At 36.1% G+C, this 25,693-nt stretch overlaps 1 protein-coding gene across 1 annotated transcript in view; it reads right to left on the bottom strand.

Moving 5' to 3' along the window:
• The window catches only part of LOC126484859 (uncharacterized oxidoreductase YjmC-like), a 219,710-nt gene that overhangs the window by 54,595 nt on the left and 139,422 nt on the right, over positions 1-25,693 (bottom strand). Inside the window, exon 7 of the mRNA XM_050108455.1 lies at positions 3,695-3,852. Coding sequence (XP_049964412.1) covers positions 3,695-3,852 — 158 coding nt within the window. The remainder of the gene's footprint in view (positions 1-3,694; positions 3,853-25,693) is intronic.

The raw sequence follows: 25,693 nt of genomic DNA, 5'->3' as shown, positions 1-25,693 counted from the left end.
TTGGTAGAATTATCAAATTCCACGTGTCTTGACTGTCTTGCCTTATTCTTATTAATATTTATCTTTCTGATGGGAATAGTATTATTTAGATTATAAGATAATGTTTCTAGAAAGGCATCCCATTTATTATTCACTCCTTCAGCTTGAAATACTAGGTGCCAAGATTTGTGACCAAGGCTCTCTCTCAGTTTGGCAATGGTGATAACAGAGAGATTTCTTTTGTATTCATAAATTTTCTTTGGTTTTATACAAGGATCTCCTTTTAGCACTAATAGTTGGCCTAGATGGTCAGAGATGTGACCATTTACAATAGCAGCTGTGGCAATATTTTCACAATTATTAATAACATGGTCTATAGAGCTTATACTAGTTGGAGTGATTCTAGTAGGTCTGTCTCCCAACAGATCTATTCTGCCATATGAATAGACACGGTCTTTGAAGCAATTGCGTTCTTGGGAATCTTGTAATGTGTTGACATGACTAACCCCTAATAATATAACATTTATATGTTCTTGCTTGGACATTAATTTACATAATACTGTATTAAGGGAATTAAGGAATAATTCAAAATTTCCATTTGGTGATCTACACAGTACTAAGATAACAATATAATGGAAGGAAACATTCCACGTGGGAAAAATTATATATAAAAACAAAGATGAGGTATTCCACGTGGGAAAAATTATATATAAAAACAAAGATGAGGTATTCCACGTGGGAAAAATTATATATAAAAACAAAAATGAGGCAACAGTTTGTTGCGAAAGCTTGAATTTTGTGTGTATGTTTGTGTTTGTTTGTGTGTCTATCGACCTGCCAGCGCTTTTGTTCGGTAAGTCACCTCATCTTTGTTTTTATATATAATACAGTGCTAAGATAAAGTATACAACAGACAAGAATTTTAATTTAATTGCTACAACTTCACAGTGCAAGGCTGTCACATTGAATGGAGATCATGTTGAAAATAGGGTTTTAGCCAAAAGATTGAAGAATAATGTGGTGCAATGGAATCCTGAATAAATGCAACCTGCTTTCAGAAGACAAATGTGGTGCATTACTTGTTAAACACCTCTTGCATATCCATCTGCAACACATATTTAGCAATTTTGCAGGTGCCAGGTTCCTCAGTTAATTTATCAAATCAAATTATGTGACCTCAAGACATGTGACACTGAGTGATGCAAAGGAAAGGGGAACATTGCACTCCATTACAGTATGCTGCTGCATAGCACTTCATATGTATTTTGGAAGATGTGTTGAAAAACTGCTAGCCATAATCAAATCATTCACACATATCCATCTATAGCTACTTATATAGGGCGAAGAAAAAATGCCACACTTGGCAGTCGGCATGCAACTCCTCGTCTCAATTCAAGACAAACAGTATCTAGAAAAAGCTAGTCATACCAAAAGGTTTAATAGAAATGTGAATTTTTTTTAGAAAAAAAGGTCTCTGGCAAGGCTGTAACCACACACAACATGGCCAAGAACAGGTAGCAGCCCCATTAGCTCAGTGAGACAAGGAAATGCTATGGGGCAAGGATATGCTAGCTTGCCGATGTTTGAGTCACATTCATGTCAAACTTTTTTTTTTTTAGTTAAAGCATCAAATTGTATACAATTCGCAATTCACACCCTCACAATGTGATATCTTGTGTATTTCTTTATATCATTGTGACCTTTATTTAAACGTTGAGATATACCATGAAACTCTTACAGACATAAATGGCCACTTTATTTTGTGTGTAATGGATACAACATCATCCGTATCCGATGAGGTACAAAAACACAGTAGATAGACTATAGTAGACTGTGCATCATGCTACACACAATATTTTCGTTCTGTGCAATTTACATCCAGGCATATTTTCACTGAGCTGGTTCTTACATGTACACGCAGTACTCACTTAATAGGAAATGTTCAAAGCAACCACCATGCATTTGTAAACACTTCACCACTCACTGGGTCCTACATTTCTGGATCCTACACAGCACACCTCCATCCAAGATTGCCAATGCTGCATGCGCACAAGCTATTAGATTCTGTACACCCATGGGTGGTGGACTATCTTCTTGTTCCTTTAAGTGTCCTCACAAATAAAAATCTAGTGGATTAAGGACCGGGGAATGTGGAGGCCAGATCATTGGACCTCCAAGACCAATCCATTTCCCTGGAAAAGCTTCATTTAAACAGTTGTTTACACAGTCATTCCAAAGTGTGACAGTGCACTATCATGTTGAAACCATAGCTGTCACCAAACACCAAGTGGAACATTTTCTAATGTGTCAGGCAAAGTATTGCAAAGAAACATATGATAGAGTGACGCACTCTTCTTGTCCAGCAATAGGTAAGTGCCCAAATGCACTCCTTCCAGGATTCCAGCCCACAGGTCAGTGCCAAAGTATGCCTGAAAGCTACATTCGCAGGTGGCATATGGGTTGTATTCTGACCAGGAATGGCTGTTGAGGATGTTGAAAATACTTTCATGAGTGAAGCTAGATCATCAGTCCGTATTATGTTTTTATAAAATGTTCATTATTTTACACTTGGTGCAAAACCCATTTACAAAACTCTTCTTGTCTAAGGTGTTCTTTTGGCCACTGGTACTGAGATAATGTATAATGATATGGATGCTATTCTTCATTGCATAATACTTCAACAACTAGGCCTTCAGATATCTAGAACTGCATTGCAATATCATGGGTAAATCACCAAGGTGGTTGGTGAACAGTTTCAAGAATTGTGTCCTCTGTTCGTGGAGTACATCTAGTCTTTGGATGACCTCTATCCCTACTTGTGAACAAAGGTAACAGTTTACCAAAGGTGCTGCTGTTTGTGCTGTATGTCTAGTCTTTGGATGACCTCTGTCCATGGCTTATGAACAAAGATTACAGCTTCCCAAATATGTTGCTCCAGGTGACAAAAAATATTCTTACTGGAATGATTGTCTTTGAGGGTAAACATGAGCAATAGCAGTAGCTTTGTTATCAGATACACCCAGCACCAAAACCACATTGAGGTATTCATCATTTGTGTGCACAATAGGGAAGCTGTCCTACATGAACTTGACAAGACTGTGCTGTTAGTAGGCAGTTTAAAGAATGCCACTGTGATGTGATATGCTATTTTATGAGAAAAAAATGATGTCCTGCTTATAAAAGCTGAGAACTAGGGAGAAGATGTCTGAAAAATAAAAAGGAAATCTCATGATGATTTGAACCATAGTTCTATGGTGGATGTGGATTTGATGTAACAGCAGTCTACAAAGGGAGCTATGACAGCTCGTGAGGCAGTATGGGCTGATACACTTTCCTCTGTACATTCCGATACCCTCCGCCATATGTAAGTCTTGCCAGCTCCTTGTTTCCATACATGTGTTTCCAAAATGCGCCCAATCTGACTTTTGTAGATAAATTTTTGTCTTGAATCTGGATCAGGAATTGCATATCAACCTCCAAGTGTGACATTTTTCTTCATCCTGTATATTCCTAAAGCTGCTATACAGTGCATGATGGAGGATACATTCAACCAATGCTATTGACTTTCTTGCCTGTTTCATTTGCATATTGAGAGATAGATAAATGATTACCTGGTTGATACTGTGAGTTTGCAAATAAATGTTACTAAAAATGATTACTTGTAAAATATATTTTAGAATTCTGATTGACTTGAGAATAGCTTTCTTCTACTTACTGGTTTCAAATTTCTGAGGTATGTTATCAGGTCTTGCATACGGCATCCAAAATCTGGAGCAAAGCAGTTGGGGTTAATTGCTACAAAACTGTGTCCTATGTCTGCAGGTTTATCTGTAGGCCTCAGCCAATGGCGAATATTAGGACCATAGGCAGAACCTGGAAGAAAGACAATTCATATTACTTTTACTACTTATAGAATATGCTTTTTATTTCAGAAAAATATATTTTTAGTTATTGTCACCCTCAATATACTTCTCTCCTCTATCCCTACAATGCTCCATGTGAATTTTTCATTAATGTAAACAGTGATAGAAGTGATAATCTATGAGCTCCTTGAAGAAGTGTACAATTTTTTTCTTTTTTCTTTCATTGCTTCAACAGACTGAAATCTTGTTCTTTTTAATGCAGATGTGATCTGGGGGGGGGGGGGGGGGAGGAGGTTAAAGGTCACATGGTGCTAGCCAGATGACATAGTTGGCTGGTCTAACGTTGGGATGCCGCACTTCACTAGGAATCTCTTAGCAGTATGAACTGGTGCGTTGTCTTGATGCAGAACCCATGACTTGCTCATCCACAGTTTGAGAAATTTTTTTTCCTTTTTTTCTCATGGAATTGAGCAAGAACCTTAAGTTAGTAATGTTGATTAATAGTTTAACCATCAGAGACCCAGTGAAGATACACCATTCCACGAATACTAAAAAAAGTCATCAGTGCTTTGACTCTTGATTTGCTTATTCAAGCTTTTTTTACTCTTTGTGAAGCTGGGCCCTACCAATGCATGGATTGGCACCTAGTTTTTGGATCATAAGCGAAAAACCAAGATCTGTCATGTTATCACTCTTTCCAAGAAATCAGGATCATTTTCAATGGTATTCAAAGTGTCAGCACAGATGTTTTCACAAGCTTCTTTTTGTTTGATCATGAGAATGTTCAGTACCAGTTTCACATACACTTTTCTCATGTTAAATTGGTTGCGTAAAATTTGCCTAACACATTCTTTTCAAATCCTACAGTTTCAGCAATCAATGAAATACTTAACTGATGGTCAGGTCAAATCAGATTACCTACTTTTTCAGTACTTCCATCTGTTTTTGGTGTTGAAGGATGTCCAGAGCATTAGTCATCTTCAGAATCTTCTCAGCCATCTTGGAAACTCTTGAACCATTCAAAAACTCATGTTTGTTATAAACAGTCTTCATGTTATTCTTATTTGAGTAAAACATAGCTTTTAAGAGCAGTTTCTCCAAGTTGCTTGTAAAACACCACATCCATTCATGGCACTGCCATTACATTTGTAATTTTTCTGACAAAATAAGATAACAGCTCTTACACATACAGAGGTCACAGCCACTGTGTTTGTCTACAGACAGCAGAGATGCTGCATTCAACTGAGAAGGCTTCACAATTCACAGCTATTGCTCATTCATCTTTGGCACATTTGAACTTACTCTGTACTCTATTTTATACCTACACATTGTATATGACAGCTATACCAAATTAATGCTTAACCAGGCTGCACAAGACTGGATTTGAATTTCCTTTATATGACAGGTGGTCACATGTGTTGGTAGAATACTGAACTGGTAGTAATGTGACACCAACAAAGAATGTGAGCCACGGGTATTGAAAGAAACTGCAATTTGCATGAAAATGCTATGAGACTAAGTGAGCATTAGGATGCATTTTAATAACTTTTCCAACGTCTTGACCTCACATTTTATTGTGCAAATCAACCTTATGCATTTCAACATCTTTTGATTTTTGAAGGCTATAAAATACACCACAAAAATGGTGTCAGGAGATATGAAAATATGTTACATTTCACCATCAATTAGAGACATGATATAATGAGTAGAATATGGCTTTCTAGCTTACCAGTGTTATGTATCTAATGAACAATTTTATATGACTGACATAACACTGGTAAGCTAGAAAGCCATATTGTACTCATTATATCATGTCTGTAATTGATGGTGAAATGTAACATATTTTCATGTCTTCTGATGCCAGTTTTGTGTTTTATTTTGTAGTGTAAGGTGATTTTGGAAAAGTTAAGGTGATTTTGGAAATAATAAAAAGTGTGGTCAAAACATAAGAAAAGTTATCAAAGTACTTTAAGAAAGCAGTTCATAATGTTCAGCTTGTTCGCATTCAGCGATTGGACTCCTTTTAAAAGTATGTGTTTCAATGGCAAATACACATTATCAATTGTAGATATATATGATATTTTTACACATTGTAACAATGAAGGAGATGAAATGTTTGAAAGCAGGAAATAATGAGGTCAGAGATCAGCCTTGTACAACAGGGCGTGTTCCATTATCGCAGATAAGAAAATGGAATGTGTGGCCTGAACTGATTAGAACAAACAGGAGTACTTCTGCAAGGGAAAATGGATACTGAGGTATACTAGAATTATTAAAAAAATTTCTTCAGTATATGCTGTTTCTATATGCATACTGCAAGATAAGAGAGCTGAAATTTATCATCATCCAAGCATCCTAAATGTCAACACTTCTTCTTGGGTTGTATTTGGCTTTAAGGTTTTCAGCTGAAATATCACAAGAGGAAGTGTAGACATCCATAGAATATTCCATTTGCCAGGAAAACTTTGAAAATGTATTTGGAAATAAGCTTGAGAAATCCTTGGACATCTTTGTGGATACCCAAACTGGCTGCAGTTACTTCTTGGTTGGATTTATAAAAGAATACGTATAAGAGAAATGTTGCAGCAGCAGCCTTCAGATAAAGTTTGAATATCACTGGACCTCTCTCTGGTTTATGGGACTTCTGCAGAAGAGGTATTTTCTAACTCCCAGAACAGTGAACCAACGCATGAAACTTTTATTGCAGTGATAAAAATATGAACTTTTCATATCACACTTTTTACTGTCTGATTTTTGATGCTACAGATAAAAAAGGTTGACTAGGGATTTAGTTTTACTTTTATTATATATGTGTGTCTGCAACACAAGAAAATTTTCATTGCAATCATATTCATAAGCTTTTAACAGCAGCTGTTCATAGGAAGCAAAACATATTACTTTTCTTGTAACATTTCTCATTTGTGTGTACTGAAGCAACAGATTTGTCATTATCACTCATGTCTTCTCATTTACTTACACTGTCATGTGTCATTCTGTCTTGGCACAAATTTGGCATAGTAAAATGATTCTCATGGATAGATGTGAGCTGTATATGATGTAGTTTTTTAATAAATAAGTTCCTTGTAACTATTCCAGTGGATCTTGTAATGAGACATCCTCCTTTATCATTACTTTTCCTCAACAGTAGTAGTCGATACCAGCAATATTTTTTTCAATATTGGACAGGTCAGTATTATCTCAGTTGTTTTTCTGAAAAATTTCATATATTTTTATACACACTATGTTATATTTCAAGCTAAAATTTACGAATAGGAATTATTATTTTGGATGTTACAATCAAGAAATACTAGTTCTGAGTGCACAGTATTTTTTTTTTTTTTTTTTTTAAGGAACATTTGAAATTATGAATTATTTGGCATACCTAAAATTTCTGTTATTAATTATGAAATCTTGTACTGTTTATTATGTTCATTTCTGGATACATTTATGAAAAAATAATTGAAACTAATAGAAATTCATTTGTCAAGAAAAACTGTAAACCCTTTGGAATGCTACTACTGCAGAGTGAAGTAGTAGTAAGCATGCCTTGGATGTGATCAGACATATTTTTGTATTTTGCATGAACAATGTAATTTTGGCTTTGGTAGGGTGAAACTGCAAAAGATTGTGTGACATACTAAAATGTGACAAAATAAATTAATGTAAAAACAAAAATTCTGCAATGAAATTCTTCAAAATTATTTAGATCAATTCAACCATGAGGATCTAAAATGTGAGAATTTCAGCTTCAAGAATGAGACCTCTAGACAAGAAGAACTGGAGCCATCTCTGCAAGAAAAGATAAGTAAACTAAAAAGTTTAATTGAAATCTTACTCCTCTCAAATCTTCAGAAAAGACTTTGCTCATCATGGACAATAGCTGCAACTACGAAGGAGGGGGCAGATTACAAGTATGTGGGTGTTGTCTGGGATTAATTGACTAGTAACAAAGTTTTGTCTGTTGCAGAAAGTGCTTGATTTTGTTAATTTTTTAAGATTATGTAAGAATAAATTTTTGATCAAATGGAGCAAAAAGTGAAGGCTGTCCAATGAAGGAAATCTTACACTGATGATATACTACCAATAATGATAGAACAGATTGAATGAAAGGGAAGAGGACTTCACAACTACAACTAGGGACATCAAAAAGGAAAGAGAAGTACAAACTATTAGTGAAGTTCATTTGTTTGTGGATTCGTTTACTTGTTAACAAAATGAATAGGGATGAAAGCAAAAGTGAGGTAGAAATGAAAGCTGTAGGATCCAATCAGGACATATCTGAGCTGAGTGAAATCGTAGTCAGTAAAGAAACAGTAAAAACTGATATTTTGCAGTTAATTTTGGCAAAAATGAGGAAATGAAGACATATAACAATAGCAAATTGGACAAAGTACAAGATCAGATAGAACAACTTAGTAATCAAGTTTTGGAGCTAAAAAATGGGTTGTCAGAAGGGTTAAAAAGAATGAATGAAAAAGTTGATGTTTTAGAAAATAAATTTATTGTTTTGGAAAATAAGTTTGTAGCTGAGTCAGGGAAAAAATCAAAGAATGTTGATGGCCTCAGAGTTGAACAGGAGGCTGTAGCAGAAAAAAACCAACAAAATATCACCAGTTTAAACCAAAAAATTTTAAATGTAGAAAACAATACGCAAACTAATATAACTGTTTTAAATCAAAAAATTTCAGCAGTTTAGGAAATTTGTTTGAATCAAATTCTGTGTGCAAACAATGGTATTGTGCAGTCCAACACTCCTGTCAAAAGTTTTCCACCAGATAATTTACAACCAGTGGATTTTCTGCACCACTGCAGAGATAGTTTTGTGCCGGGCATGAATGACAATCAAAAAATTGAATTTGTTGAAAGATTTCTTGAAGGCAAACCTCTGTCTTGGGTAAATTTAAATTTAAGTCATTGGGAGACATATCAGAGTTTCAAGAAAAAATTTTTTAATACATTTTTGTTGAAAGCTGAACAGGGAAGAATCAAAAGTGAACTTTTGAATGGTCCTAATCATAGGAATAGAGAGAGCACTTTGAAAGAGTTTTGTAAGAACCAACTTAAAAAATTAGCACATCTTGACAAACCGTTTAATGATACGATCTTGACTGATGCACTTAAAAGGAGATTATCAGAAAGATTGCAGTGGAATTTAGTACACAGACATGAAGATTGCCTTGAAAATTTTTTATGATATGTTGACAGGCTGGATAGGGCAGCAGAAAAAAGTACCTACCATACTAATGAGAATGATAGAAATCACAACGTGAGTAATCACAGAAACAGAGATAACGGTATCAGGATCAACTTGTCACTAGAGAGCGAAATTCTGAACATCAGCAGGATACGAATAATGGAGACAACCAAGAGCATTTTAATAGAAGTAACAATCATAGAAGTAACTACTCAGGAAATGGCAGTTTGTCTCAATGGAGTTTCACAGTTTTGGGGCAAGGAAACATCACAAGCACAGGACCATCAAGTTAAATTTGCAATTAGACAATTATAACAGTGTTAAAGATAGAACACATGTATCTGAAATTGAACAAAAGGAATATCAGGTTGTTCATTTATATCTTGATCAAAAGTTTTAGGATACTATGTTTAATTATTGTGATGTAGGTGTAAATCACAAACTAGAATGTGAAAGTAGTGGGAGTTTTGATGTAGTATGTACTAATGATATCTTCTCTTGGTTGGAAAACAATGTTGTTAATGTATGTAAATCAGGTGATGACTGTATTGGATCTGAACTAGATGGTATTTTTGATGTAGATGTGAATGGGAGCTGTGAAATAACTGAGGTTGGTAAGTCTGAGACTGGTGGCTTATAGCAAATTAATGAAGGTGAGGTAAGTGACTTTGATGGAGATGAGACTTTATTGTTAATGACATTGTTGAAATAATTTTGGAGGAATGTGATGATCATGAGTATCAGGTATTTGTGAAGTTTAAGAATAATATAGTTTCAGAGTTATTTGTAAATGATGTTGACAATATACATACGGTAAGTGTTGTATGTAAGTGAGGGGCATGGAATACCAGTCCAGTCAAAACAGTTTTTTCATTAATGTCATGCAGAGTAATGATCCAAACAGTAAAGGTGAGGTATCTGAGAGCCTGGGTAATAAAGGTGAAACCTTTTTGAAGTTTGTCTCTGACCAGATTGATGATAACATAGATAAAGGTGCATTCTGGAATAAGTTAGCTGTGGTTAGTCAGAATTTGTATTCCAGTTGGTGGAATGACGTGAAAGAGGATCTAAGCAGGAAGTGTAATTTTGACAGTAATGTGTTTTGTGTTCTTTCTGTAACAAGTAATGTTAGTTGTGTGATGGAATCTATTCACTGTGTTCAATCCTTACCTGACAACATGAGTAACTGAAGTAATGCTATGTTACCTGTGAAGGTGATAAAACCTTGTGAAGACAGTGTGGATGTAGCATTTGATGAAACTGAAAGGGATCTTTTACATGAAGTGTCTGACAACAGAGAGGATGATTCAGATTTTGGGTGTCCTTACATTAAAGATTTATCAGTGGGAAGGTAACTGTTTGATTGATACAGGTAGCCTGATATGTGGTATATCTGAACAATTTAGAAACAAGATCAAGCATAGTAAGAATTTTATGGAACTGCCCAATGTAAGTGTAAAGATAAGAGGAGCTACTGGTAAGCAAAGCAAATTGGTAAAATCTCAGGTACTGTTAACTTTTAGTGCAGAAGACAAGACCTTTGAACATGGATGCATAGTGATCCCTAGCCTGGAAGAGAATATGCACTATATTTGCAGTTTCATACAATTATAAAATTCTGTTTTGTACTAGATTTGTGCCTTAGAATTTCATACATGTAGGCCATATGACTAAATGGGTAGACCCATTTACAATTTTGAAATGGGACAATTCCATTAAATATCTAGTAATAAATTTCTTATTTTAGAATGCTATTAGTGTTAAATATTATTATTATTCCTGTGTACTCTGAATAGAATAATTAAATTTAATTGTCATGAACTCTTTTGGGTAAAGTCATGGGTGTTGTGGTAAATTGAGTGAAGACTCATTTTATTCATGTGTACTGTAAATATTAGAGATAGTGTCTTAGTACATCTGTGTATATTACCTTACCAGTTTGCTTTTTCACTGCGTTTAGCTCTGTTTATTAATGTACCATATATTCGAACACTTTTTAATCCATTCTGATGTGAACTCTTATTTTTTCAATATAGATAGGCAAAACATATACCATGTGATGTGAGAGAAGTATTGAACAGCATAGTTATTTAACAAAACAATGTTTCACGATTCAATGTCAAAGCTAGACTGGAAGTTACCTATCTGCTGGAGTGCGTTCCACTCCCACACTCATGTGTGGCTGCACCCTTGCTGGTCCAGTTGACTTACAATAGATCATAGGTGCTGGGTAATGTACTCAAGCATCTGTCAATTATATCAGTCTTGTGACTGAAATTTGCAAATTGTTAGCCAAGAAATTATCCTACATCAAGAATTTGTGGAACTATTTGTTTAGAAAAGTAGTCACTGCTATGGACAGTGTTATTCCACATAAATGTATGTTTTTTTCAAGTAAGGGGATTAACTTACCAGGACATTATGTAACTTTAAATAATGCTGTCGGAGGTTGATATTCTATGACTGATCATTTGTTATGTTCAACACAGAAATGTGAAAACTTATAAAATTCAAGAATACACTCTGTGAATCATGTCATAAATAGTTATCAGAATCTGATAAAATTAGGTATTGTTAGGTTAGCAGTCATACATTTAAATGAATTTTCGTATCTCAACACTCAGTATGGATTTTTCTATCAATTTCAAATGAATCTTAAAGGCTTCTATGTGTGTAGATTAGTTTGTATAAAAAATTAGCAAACAGTGTGGAAGACATTTACAAATGTGATCATAAATCAAGTACAGACTGAATAACAAGATGTATACACTTCTGATATCACACACTGATTTTGGTCCTCAAGCAACTTGATTATGTCATTATTCAAATTATTTATGGCTATGATTAACTGTATTTATACTGAGTACAGAATTATAGTATCTCATTGGAACTTGAGTTGTGTGCAAACTCATGCTTAACTCTGTTTCAGGTATCCCTGGTCATCATGACTGTGTGTGTGTGTGTACTCAAGGAGAGTGTGCAACTATTGATTGGGGCTAGAGGCTTCCTATAAATATTCTTTAGATGACAGAACTTATTGACATATGATTATCAATTTTATTCATTTTGTTATGTTGAAACATTTCTGCTGCTGTGTACCCAGTGTGGTTTGGATTCATGGGTCGGTGCCCACATCGTAAGCATAGGCCAAAATATTTTTTCATTATTTTCTCCTTTCATGAGTCAACATATCCTTACATACTACGGTTTTTGTGGCTGATTGATTTTGTGCTGTACTCCTACTTGTGATTGAGTATATTCTTCTGGTCTGTACCCATCGTTGTGAATTTTTCAAGTCAGCTGATTCATCATACACTTAGGCTCTGAAGTTTTTCTTTCCTCTTTTCTTGATGATCTTGCAGGTGTGACTTTACAGATGTAAACTTACAATTTGTAATTCTTGTAATTTAAATTATCCCAGCACTTATTTCTACACTTTAATGTTGATATGTTGTAGTTTTGACTTTGTATCATTTGTCTTGTGACAGTATGTTCCACAGATCTGAAAATCTGAATCCCATTCCTCATATATGTAGATTATGACTTGTATAGTAGATATTTGTCTTACATTTTCTGTAATATGTATCTGTTTGGCAAACCTTATAGTAGGTCAAAAAATATTGTAAACACATTGTTTCAATATTATGTGAGGGGGATATTGTAATGAGACATCCTCCTCTCAACAGTAGTAGTCGATATCAGTAATATTCTTTGAATTTTGGATGGGTCAGTAATATCTCAGCTATTTTTCTGAAAAACTTCATATATTTTTGAACACAATATTTTATATTACAAGCTAAAATTTATGAATAGGAATTAATATTTTGGATGTTATAATTGATAAACACTAGTTCTGAATGTACAGTTAAAAAAAATTTTTAGAAACATTTGAAATTACAAATTATTTGGCACACTTAAAATTTCTATCATTAATTACACAATCTAGTACTGTTTATTATGATTATTTCTGGATTCATTTATGAAATAATAATGGAAACTAACAGAAATTAATTTGTCAAGAAAAACTGTAAACCCTTTAGAATGTTGTTATTACAGCATTTTAAGTAGTAGCAAGCTACCTCAGATGTGATCAGACATATTGTTATATTTTGGATAAAAAATGTTATTTTGGCTTTGTTAATGTGAAAATGCAAAAGACGGTGTGGTATATTAAAATGTGACAAAATAAATTACCACAAAAACAAAAATTCAACAATGACAATCTTCAAAATTATTTAGTTCAATTCAACCATGAGGACCTAAAATAGGAGAATTTCAGAAGAACTGGAGCCAACTCTGCAAGAAAAGATAAGTTAACTAAAAAGTTTATTGTAATCTTGCTTCTCTCGAATCTTCAGAAAAGACTTTGTTCATTGTGCACAATAACTGCAAGTAGTAAGGAGGGGATGGATTACAATCATAGCATTGTATTGCTGCCAATAAAATGGTTACATTTAATTAAATAAAAGTATGATATTGAGCAAAAATGATTACTGACTACCCAAACGGATGCTGACAGTGGTCTATACTTGGGTACACATTTAAAACTGCATATCACATGCAAAGGATTTTGCAATAATAAAGCCAACCAAAAGGTAACTTGAGCTAAAATTGAGTATTAGGTGTGATGTCTATGCACTTCCTATGTGTATTTTCAATTATAAGCTGTAGTTTTCCTAGCAGGTAGAATATTTAATGACTAGAAATTGCTACAAATTATCATGTAGAAACCATGTATTGAATCTAAATATACAATTTTAATCCTCAACTGGTTTGCTGAATACAGCAGATGGTACCTGGTACAATACATATCATTGGCTTCTTGTTGTATTTTTGGATGATTAATGGGTTGTATAATAATTCATACCTTCAAGTTTCAAATCACTTTGATCCTTATATCTATCTGCATTTGTATAAAATTATACAAAGAAGATCCAGAATGGAATGTGACAATATTATAAAAAGGATAGTTGCTACTCACCATATAGCAGAAATTTCTGAGTCACAGATAGACAAAACAGTCTTTTTGTTGTGCATGTCTGTGACTCAGCATCTCTATTATATGGTGAGTATCAACTATCCTTTTCATAATATATGAAGAAAATATAGACATAGTACATGCACTCCTTTCTCCATTCCTTTATATGGCTGATATGTTGCTGAAGTAAATGTTTGTATCCTTCTGTATGTTTTCTGACTCCTCCAAACTTATTATTTTTACAACTGCACACTGTGTATGAAGGAGAGTTGTAACACAACTTTCTTATAATCCTTTCTGAAGGCAGAGATTTGAAGTTTAAAAATCTACCCTCCATGTGATACCCCAATGCCATCCTTGTATTACCTCTCTCTTCATAGTTTGTTGAGCTACTTTGTAACAGCCCTGGGCCAATAAAGTAAACCCAGTGATGAAGACAGCAGCTTCTTCATAGAGTCTTTGCTGTAACATACTCTCAAATATTGAAGAGTAGTTTTTCACATGAATGAAAATACTTTTCTGGTGTTGCACATTATCCATCACAATTTACAAATCAGGTTCTAATTATCATATAACCCTTTTTAGGCCCTTACATTATCATGTCATTCTGATCTAGTACTGATTCGAAAAGTTAAAACATTTTTCAAGCGTAAACATGATTAGTATGTGACCTTCTTTGTGGAAAAACTATAAATCCATATAACTCTTCTGATAGACTATAATTTGCCATCTACTTTTCGCACAATCAGTACCATTTGTTTGTTTCCCTCCTTCTACACTGAGGAGTTCCCAAAGTAATCTGACATATGTGAATGATGTAAGTGTGCTATTGCTAGTGGAATAAAGTGACATGGCTTTCTTTAATACATTTATGGACATGATATTCTATTTGCTTATGTTACATGATACATAAATCTGTATGGAGCTTCAAAACCTCTATAAATGCAATAATTCCAACAGACAAAACAGGTTCATCAGTAACAATACAAGGACAATCTATCTAACTTTCTATTCATAACTTGTGCTAACGTGTACTTGCAGATAGAGCCACTTTAGGAAAACTATTAAAAATTGCTTTCATTGATGTGAACATAGCTTCATCTGTTTCAAAAGCCACTAAATATAAGTAAGTTCTACTTCTATATCTATACTCTGATGGAATAAAGGGAAATTTTGTGTGATGTATCTGACAAAAGCAACTAAACCAGCAAACATTTCATTCAAGATGCAGCAAGTTCAAGGAGAATGGGGTAGTACATTCTGAAGAATTAACAGGCTAATTAGAAAAATCAGCTTAGTTTTTACAATAAATAACTACCAAAGACCCTAAGAAATAAACATGTCACATGTGTCATGTCACTGAGTGGCATACTGCAAACAATTTCACATTAAAAATGACAGGAGCAACTACTCAAGTTCTCCACACACAGTCTGATTACTAATAAGCTCACTCCACTCCATCATTCACTGATTAATACAGAAACTGGTTTTCACAGTTACAAGGAAAATAAAACAGTCATCATTTGCAATAATGACTGTTTTATTTTCAATATAATAATGTGCCCTTTACATTTTTCAGGCTTGCATATTTCTAATGTTTAAAAGCTGTGGATACAAACAACACTCAAAACACATTTACTCTCTCATGTATTGTCTGTCAAGAATCAGCAGCTGTACACCAATTTAAAGTAGCATTCGTAAATATAACACTACAAACCAGAAGAGCCTCCACTACACACAACTTAACTACACTCTTGCTCAAGAAGGAGCAAAGTATGCAACAATAAAAATATTTGACCACCTGCCTGTGAATTAAAGGTGGTGATAGATAATGAAAATTGTAAAAAAAATTGAAATCATTTCTACTTGGCAATTCTTTCTGTCCCATAGAAAAATTTCCAAGTACATAATATGTATATGGTTTAGTTAAGATAATGAAAATCGTAAAAAAAATTGAAATCATTTCTACTTGGCAATTCTTTCTATCCCATAGAAAAATTTCCAAGTAGATAATGTGTATATGGTTTAGTTACATTTATCAACTTTCTTGTAGAATACTCAAAAAAATTTGGTTATGAGAGTGGCTAGGAGGAAACAATGTTTTCACAGAAAAATTGTATCTTATGTCTGAATCTATCAACACATCCCCCATCATTGTGAACTGTTATGAATAACACCTACAGTGAGGGGGATGTGGGGAGGTAGGGGGGGGGGGGGAGACAAATTACGTTAATTAAACTAACCTGGGCTGGGGGCCTCATCTTCAACAGACTATTACAGCTGCCATTGATGGAAAAGGGTGCAACCAACTGCAGTTTGTGGCACATGGTGGAACAAATGATGTCTTTTGTCTGGGCTCCAGGATCATACTTGTGTCATTCCACCAACAGGTGGAGAAGGTTGAGAAGATCAGCCTTCCACATAGAGTTTCAACAAAGCTCACAATTTGCAGCATTATCACCAGAAACAATTGTGGTAATTTGCTTCTGATTCAAGTGGAAGGACTGAACCAGAGACTTTGAAGGTTCTGTAACAAGATAGGTTGCCACTACCTGGACTTGCACGATAGGGTTGAGAACTTACGGTTCCCCTAAATGAGTCAGGTGTGCACTATACATCACAGGCCACTACTCAACTAGCTGACAATGTGTGGGGTGCAGAACAGATAACCAAAGCTGTAGGAAACCAAGAAGTATCAGTATAAGATCAAAAGAAATGCCTCCCACACATGAGAGCATTAAAATCCTAATGGTTAACTGCTGCAGCATTCACAAAAAAGTGCCAGAGTTTGAAGTGCTTACATAATACCAGGTATGGAAAGCTAGTTGATAGTAATGAGATTTCTGAAGAAAATTTAAGTATATATCAAAAGGATGGGTAAAAGGGAAATGAAAGTGGTGTATTTGTTACAGTAGACAAGAAACTCAAATCCACTGAAGTTGCATGTGAGATTGTTTGCCCAAAACTCAATATCAGGAATGCACACAAAACTAGATCATTATATTTCCCACCAGACTCGTCTCGTCTGTGACCAAAAACTTTAGAGGAAACCTCAGTTCACTTACACATAATTTCCCCAATCATAATACAGTAACCATTGTTGGAGACTTTAATCATACAAGAATCAACTGGGAAAATCACAGTTTTGTTAGTGGTTGGCATGATAAGACATCCTATGAAATGTTACTAAATGCCTTCTCAGAAAACTACTTAGAACAAATAGTTTGGAACTCCACTCGTGATAGATATATGCAGGATCTAGTGACAGCAAGTACACCTGACCTCTGTGAGGATGTCTGCACTGAAACTGGTGCCAGTGATCATGCACAGCTGTTGTAACAGTGATCACTGAATTACAAAGGACAACTAGAACAAGCAGAAAGATATGTATGTTCAGTAAACTACATAAAAAATCAATAGTGTCATGTCTCAACGAGAAAGTTGAAGCTTTCAGAACAGGGCAGGAGCATGCAGAGAAGTACGGCTCAAGTTTAAAAGAATAATTGACCATGCATTAGATAGAGATGTACCACATACAACAGATCATAATGGGAGGGATCCTCCATGTAAAGAAACTTCTAAAGAAACAGAGGTTATTGCACAAAAACGAAGTATAGGGCTATAGACAGAGAGAAGCTGAATGAAATGCACTTGGCTGTCAAGACAGCAATGCATGAAGCCTTCGGTGACTAATGTAGCAGAACACTGTCAAATGATCTTTCACAAAACCCAAAGAAATACTAGTTGTATGTAAAAGTTGTTAGTGGCACATAAGTTAGTGTCCAGTTTTTAGGGAATGAGACAGGACCTGAAACTGAGGATAGCAAAGCAGAAGGTGAAATGCTTAAATCTGTTTCCAAATGTACCTTTATAAAAGGAAACTCAGGAGAAATGACCCAATTTTGTTCTTGTATCACTGAAAAATAAGTAAAAATAAGTATCAGAGTCAGCCATATTCAAAAACAGCTGAAATCATTAAAACTTAACAAACCTCCTTGGACCAATGGAATCCCTGTCAGATTCTATACTGAATTTGTGGCTCTTTAACTATAATCTACTGAACATCCCTCAAACAAACAACTGTGCCCAGTTCTTGGAAAGAAGCGTGGGTCACAACCATCTATAAGAAGGGTAACAGAGGTGATCCAGAAGACTACCACCCAGTATCCTTGAGATTGATTTGCTGTAGGATCTTAGAAAATATTCTGACCTCAAACACAATGAGGTATCTCAGACAGAATGGTCTCTTCCATGCCAAGCAGTATGGATTCTGAAAACACTGATCATGTGAAACCCAACTCACACTTTTCTCACATGACATACCGAAAGTTTTGGATCAAGGCAGCCACGTAGCTGCACTATTTTTTGATTTCCAAAAAGCATTTGACTCAGTACCACACCTGTGCTTGTTGTCCAAAGTACAATCATATTGGGTGCCAAGCAAAATTTGTGACTGAATTGAGGACGTTTTGGTAGGGAGGATGCAGAATGTCATCCTGCATGGAAAATTGTTGCCAGATGTAGAAGTAACATTGGGCCTGTCCCAGGGAAGTGTGTTGGGATGCTTGCTGTTCATGTTGTATGTTAATAACCTTGCAGATGGTGTTAATAGTAACCTCAGACTTTTTGCAGATGATGCAGTTATCTGTAATGAAGTACAGTCTGAAAAAAGTTGCATAAATATGCTGTCAGATCTTGATAAAATTTCAAAGTGGTGCGAAGACTGGCAGCTTGCTTAAATTGTTCAAAAATGTAAAATTGTGCACTTCACAATACAAAAAACATATTATGCTATGACCATAATATCAGTGAGCCACAGCTGTAATCAGTTAACTCATAAAAATTCCTGGGTGTAACACTTCGTTGGGATATGAAATGGAATGATTACATAGGCCCAGAGTCGTGGGTAAGGCAGGTGGTGGACTTCATTTTATTGGTAGAATACGGAGGAAATGCAGTCAGTCTACATAGGAGGTTGCTCACAAATCACTCATGCAACTGGTTTTAGAATATTCCTCAAGTGTTTAGGACCAATACCAGATAGCTCTAACAGGGGATTTTGAACGTATACAGAGACAGACAGCATGAATGATCACTAGTCCATTTGATCTGTGGGAGAGTGTGATAGAGACACGGAAGAAATGGAATTGACAGGCTGTTGATTATAGTTGTAAACTATCCTGAGAAAATCTACTAACAAAGTTTCAAGAACCGGCTTTAAATGAAGACTCTAGGAATATACTACAACCCCCTATGTATCACTCACATAGGAATCATGAGTATAAGATTAGAATAATTACAGTACACACAGAGGCATTCAAACAACCTTTCTTCCCATGCTCCATACATGAATGGAATGGGAAGAAACCCTAATAACTGGTACAATGGGATGTACCCTCTACCATGCACTTGATGGTGGTATGCAGAGTATAGCTGTAAATGTAACTTTCTAAAGATCCACACATATGCTCCAGTTTATCTGTCAGGCGCACTTCCACAGGTGAACAGGAATGAGAGCATCAACAATACTGTCAGGCAAACAGTTGATCAAAGAAGAATTTAAATTCAATTCTTCCTAAGTTCAAGGGTTCAGATTGTAATGGTACTTGAATTATGCAACCATTATGGCACCTCACCTGAACCTCTCAATACCAGCTATATTCTACTGTGTTTCTGCAGAGTAGTTGACATATTTCTGAGACAACATTCAGATTTGATTTCATTTGTGATACATTGATATGTTTATATCACAATGATATTATTCTTATGTGTATTATTTCTTTTGTCACTATGATCTTTGACGTACTTGTAACTTTGATTTTTGGGCACGTAAGCGATAGTTAGTTAGTTGTTAAGTTGTTAGAGAGTCAGACCTTGAGAAGGTCAAGTGTTGGACGTCATGTTGGAAAGACGATTAACGTAGTCAGTTTATAAAATGTGAACTTTAACAGTGACTGTGAGAGAGATGTTTTCAAGTACGTTTTGCATTGTGAAGTGATGTTTTGTGTTTACGTGATATTGCAATAAAAGCAGTTAAAAGGAAGTGTAACTAAAATTCGGAGTGCTGATTATTTTTTTACATCACCATTGTGCTAACTTTGAAAGGTTTAATCACCAAGAATGGTTTGAGAAGCACATCTATAAAACTTTTGAATATAGCAGAATAAAACCTAGGCCTCTTTGCATCCAAGCTTGGAATCATAACCACCTAGATTTTCAACGATTGAGCCATGATTTTACGCCGAGACCAGCGTGGGAAACACAAAAAGATGAGTGCCTAGTTTTTTGATTATTACAAGAAATGACTTTATTAACTGTGCTCTAATGACACCTGCCACATAATATGACTGTTGTTGCCCGAAAATGCAGTGTTTAGCAGCGTGAGCAACACCACAATCGTTATTAAATGCTGACCTTCGTTGTGGCAGGGTTGTTAGAAGATCTAGAACTCTTGTTCCATCCACTGTCTTCATGAGAGCATGAGTGAAGTTCAATAGTAGTGCCCTTTGTTTTGAGATAATATATTCATTTACAAACATGATAACTCGTAAAAGGTACAATCTCCTCACAGAATTTTTGAGGGATTCACTGTCCACAGATCTTTATAAACTGGAATCTGGATTATCAAAAGCAAACAAATAAAACAGCAAAGGTTACTGCAATCAAGGAATGTGAGTAGATTCTTATGCAAAACTGGTCAAAAACTGGGGGAGATGGAGCCAAACTCTAAGGACACTTTTGGAAAAGAGACAGGAAAGGGGAGGGGATGGGTCAGACACACAACTGAAATCCATAACATCCACAGATGATATTAACAAGCTGTTGTCATGGTATTCTTCTCTATTTTCTTAAGCAAGTAAAAATGAATTGTCTTCATTCAAAGGCATGGTCACAAACGAAGTCAAACACCTCGCAGGTTTAATGTGCCATGTGTAAACACCACATCTCTGTCATTGAATGTCTGCATTTACATCTTTACAGGTACACCAAAGTAGGAACCAGGTTTTAAATTGTAAGACATTTCCAGGGGCAGATGTGGACTCTGACCACAATCTATTGGTTATGAACTGTAGATTAAAACTGAAGAAACTGCAAAAAGGTGGGGATTTAAGGAGATGGGGCCTGGATAAACTGACTAAACCAGAGGTTGTACAGAGTTTCAGAGAGAGCATAAGGGAACAATTGACAGGAATGGGGGAAAGAAATACAGTAGAAGAAGAATGGGTAGCTTTGAGGGATAAAGTAGTGAAGGCAGCAGAGGATCAAGTAGGTTAAAAGACAAGGGCTGGTAGAAATCCTTGGGTAACAGAAGAAATAATGAATTTAATTGATAAAAGGAGAAAATATAAAAATGCAGTAAATGAAGCAGGCAAAAAGGAATACAAACGTCTCAAAAATGAGATCGACAGGAAGTGCAAAATGGCTAATCAGGGATGGCTAGAGGACAAATGTAAGACTGTAGAGGCTTATCTCACTAGGGGTAAGATAGATACTGCCTACAGGAAAATTAAAGAGACCTTTGGAGAAAAGAGAGCCACTTGTATGAATACCAAGAGCTCAGATGGAAACCCAGTTCTAAGCAAAGAAGGGAAAGCAGAAAGGTGGAAGGAGTATATAGAGGCTCTATACAAGGGTGATGTACTTGAGGACAATATTAAGGAAATGGAAGGGGTGGTAGATGAAGATGAAATGGGAGATAGGATACTGTGTGAAGAGTTTGATAGAGCACTGAAAGACCTGAGTCGAAACAAGGCCCCGGGAGTAGACAATATTCCATTAAAACTACTGATGGCCCTGGGAAAGCCAGTTCTGACAAAACTCTACCATCTGGTGAGCAAGATGAATGAGACAGGCGAAATACTCTCAGACTTCAAGAAGAATATAATAATTCCAATCCCAAAGAAAGCAGGTGTTGACAGATGTGAAAATTACCGAACTATCAGTTTAATAAGTCATGGATGCAAAATACTAACGCGAATTCTTTACAGACAAATGGAAAAACTGGTAGAAGCCGACCTCGGGGAAGATCAGTTTGGATTCCTTAGAAATATTGGAACATGTGAGGCAATACTGACCCTACGACTTATCTTAGAAGCTAGATTAAGGAAAGGCAAACCTACATTTCTAGCATTTGTAGACTTAGAGAAAGCTTTTGACAATGTTGACTAGAATACTCTCTTTCAAATTCTGAAGGTGGCAGGGGTAAAATACAGGGAGAAAAAGGCTGTTTACAATTTGTACAGAAACCAGATGGCAGTTATAAGAGTCGAGGGGCATGAAAGGGAAGCAGTGGTTGGGAAGGGAGTGAGACGGTGTTGTAGCCTATCCCCGATGTTACTCAAGCTGTATATTGAGCAAGCAGTGAAGGAAACAAAAGAAAAATTCGGAGTAGGTATTAAAATCCAAGGAGAAGAAATAAAAACTTTGAGGTTCCCCGATGTCATTGTAATTCTGTCAGAGACAGCAAAGGACTTGGAAGAGCAGTTGAACGGAATGGACAGTGTCACGAAAGGAGGGTATAAGATGAACATCAACAAAAGCAAAAAGAGGATAATGGAATTTAGTGAGATTAAGTCAGGTGATGCTGAGGAAATTAGATTAGGAAATGAGACACTTAAAGTAGTAAAGGAGTTTTGCTATTTGGGGAGCAAAATAACTGATGATGGCCAAAGTAGAGAGGATATCAAATGTAGACTGGCAATGGCAAGGAAAGTGTTTCTGAAGAAGAGAAATTTGTTAACATCGAGTATAGATTTAAGTGTCAGGAAGTCATTTCTGAAAGTATTTGTATGGAGCGTAGCCATGTATGGAAGTGAAACATGGACAATAAATTGTTTGGACAAGAAGAGAATAGAAGCTTTCAAAATGTAGTGCTACAGAAGAATGCTGAAGATTAGATGGGTAGATCATATAACTAATGAGGAGGTATTGAATAGGATTGGGGAGAAGAGAAGTTTGTGGCACAACTTGACTAGAAGAAGGGATCGGTTGGTAGGACATGTTCTGAGGCATCAAGGGATCACCAATTTAGTATTGGAGGGCAGCGAGGAGGGTAAAAATTGGAGAGGGAGACCAAGAGATGAATACACTAAACAGATTCAGAAGGATGTAGGCTGTAGTAGGTCCTGGGAGATGAAGAAGCTTGCACAGGATAGAGTAGCATGGAGAGCTACATCAACCCAGTCTCAGGACTGAAGACCACAACAACAACACCAAAGTGAAATGGAATGCGTGTGGGCCCAAATACACTGTATTGTCTAGATGTTTTTTGAAGACTGAAAATCATTTGATTTAATTTGAGACATGTGCACTGGCTTCACAGGCAGTGTAGTGCCTCTCTGGCTATCAATGGCTCTCCATGGTTTAGTCTTCTGGTCAGGGACACTGGTCTGAGGCTCTTTGACTGGAAGATTATTACAGTGTGCAAGGTGTGTCAGTTGGTCTCAAACCATTTTTTTTTTCCCAGCCATCATATGAGGATACTCCATGAGGATGTGGGTCACATGGCTGCTAGTACAGTGAGAGAGTGAGTGGGTGGTGCAGTGAGGGGCATATTGTCCACTGTGAATGTGCAGAGCCAGCTTGGTCACTGAGTACGAGTCTGACAAGAGTTCTGTACATGAATCTGAGGGCCCAATTTGCAATGGTGTTCACAAACAGCAGTAACCAATTGCTAGTTTGGTAACTAAATGGCTGGTCAAAGCATTATCATGACTCACAGCCTGGTTACAATAGGAGTACGAGTACAGTTACACTGTTATATACTATTCTGTGACCTGATTGTATTACTGAGTATGTATGTTATGAAACAGCTGGTTGGTCTAAGTAATTTGATGTTAGTAATTTGCTCACATTTTACTATTCAAGTTTTCTTCGCCTGTTAAGAAATGTCTCAATTTTAGTTGGATGTTATTTAGTATTGTGTTTATATTTAAAGAACTATCAAGTGCTGTTGTTGTTTTGTGATACTTTAGATTTTTTGTGCTTTAAAGGGAGTTTCTTTTACTCAACCATTACATAAAGATTAGCTGGGCAAATGATCACCTAACTGTTTGTAATTCTATTATGATTAAGTGGGCTGACACTGTTGCTTCTCATAAACTGAGGAGGTGTTTGTGAACTACCTGTTGACTTACGGCATGTGTGAGGAATGTGAGTAACTGGCTTAAACTATTTTCACTGCTGCTGATCCAGAATTGTTTCGTTAATTCAAGTGCTTGTTTGCATTGGTCAAGTAGTTACTTCTTACTTGAAGTGTCTGGAAGTCATTAAAATTATAGGTTTGTTAAGTTGACATGATTTTAGAAATGGTTTAACAACTGAAAATGCTATATTCTCTTTTCTCTGTGAGGTTTTGAACGGATTAAATAAAAGGTTGCAAATGCTAGGTGTTTTCTTTGATTTAACAAAGGCTTTTGACTGTGTTGACCACAAAATATTACTGCAGAAGTTGGACCATTATGGAGTAAGGGGAGTAGCTTACAATTGGTTCGCCTCTTACTTTAAGAACAGAAAGCAGAAGGTAATTCTCCGCAATATTGAGAGTGGTAGTGATGTTCAGTCCCAATGGGGCACTGTTAAGAGGGGCATTCCCCAAGGGTCGGTGCTGGGGCCGCTGATGTTTCTTATTTATATAAATGATATGCCTTCTAGTATTACAGGTGGTTCAAAAATATTTCTGTTTGCTGATGACACCAGCTTGGTAGTGAAGGATCTTGTGTGTAACCCATCCAAAACACAGGTCTGTGCATTTCACTTGAGAAATAGACAAGCTAGAAGAAAACTGGATATAACTTGGAGGGAATGCAGTTACAACATACATACACACCTACATACCTTGGAGTAAGGCTTGACTGAACACTCGCTTTCAAAGATCACTGTGAGAAAACAAAGCTCAAAGTCTGCAGCCAAAATAATATAATACACAAGCTCACTAATAGCTCATGGAGAGCTCAACCAAATGTCCTATGCACAACTGCCCTAGCTTTAGGTTTCTCCACAGCTGAATATGTAGCACCAGTCTGGCAGAACTCTGCTCACATCAAGCATGTAGATACCACTCTCAATGAGACAAGCCGTATCATAACAGGTTGCCTACGACCAACCCCAGCTGACAGAATCCAACAACTGGCAGGCATAGCACCCCTAGAGATGAGACGAAGAACAGTGGCAGAAGTTGAAAAGAAAAAACAGGAAAATTATCCCAGGCACCCCATGTTTAGAAGTGAAGCACCATGTTCAAGGATGAAGTCCAGAGTTTCCTGCAAACAACTGAAGAAATTACATCTTCACCTTCCACTTGCCAAATTGAGCTGTGGCAGGACAAATAATTGGAAATAATAGCCAAAAGCTAGAGGAAGAGCCTGCTGCTGGTTTCCAACTACCGTATCAGACATTGAAGACTCTGGACAGACTGCAGACAGGAGTGACATGATGCAAATAAAACTTGTAATGATGGGGATACATTTCTGGAGACACAGCCTGTGAATGCAGAGAATCTCAAGATGATGCACACCTCGTGGTCTGCCCGAAGATGCCTGAATCCTGCACACTTGATGACCTGGTCACAGCAAATGTTCCAGCAATCAAGACAGCCAATTTCCGGGCCTCAAACCCAATTTGACTTGTATAAAATCCTGTGTATATATTGTAGATATATTTGATTTTGTAAATAATTTT

This window comes from Schistocerca serialis, chromosome 6, assembly GCF_023864345.2.
Source record: "Schistocerca serialis cubense isolate TAMUIC-IGC-003099 chromosome 6, iqSchSeri2.2, whole genome shotgun sequence".
In the NCBI taxonomy this organism is placed as follows: domain Eukaryota; kingdom Metazoa; phylum Arthropoda; class Insecta; order Orthoptera; family Acrididae; genus Schistocerca; species Schistocerca serialis.
Note: the sequence above shows the minus strand (reverse complement) of the source record. Positions and strands in the feature narration are given on the sequence as shown.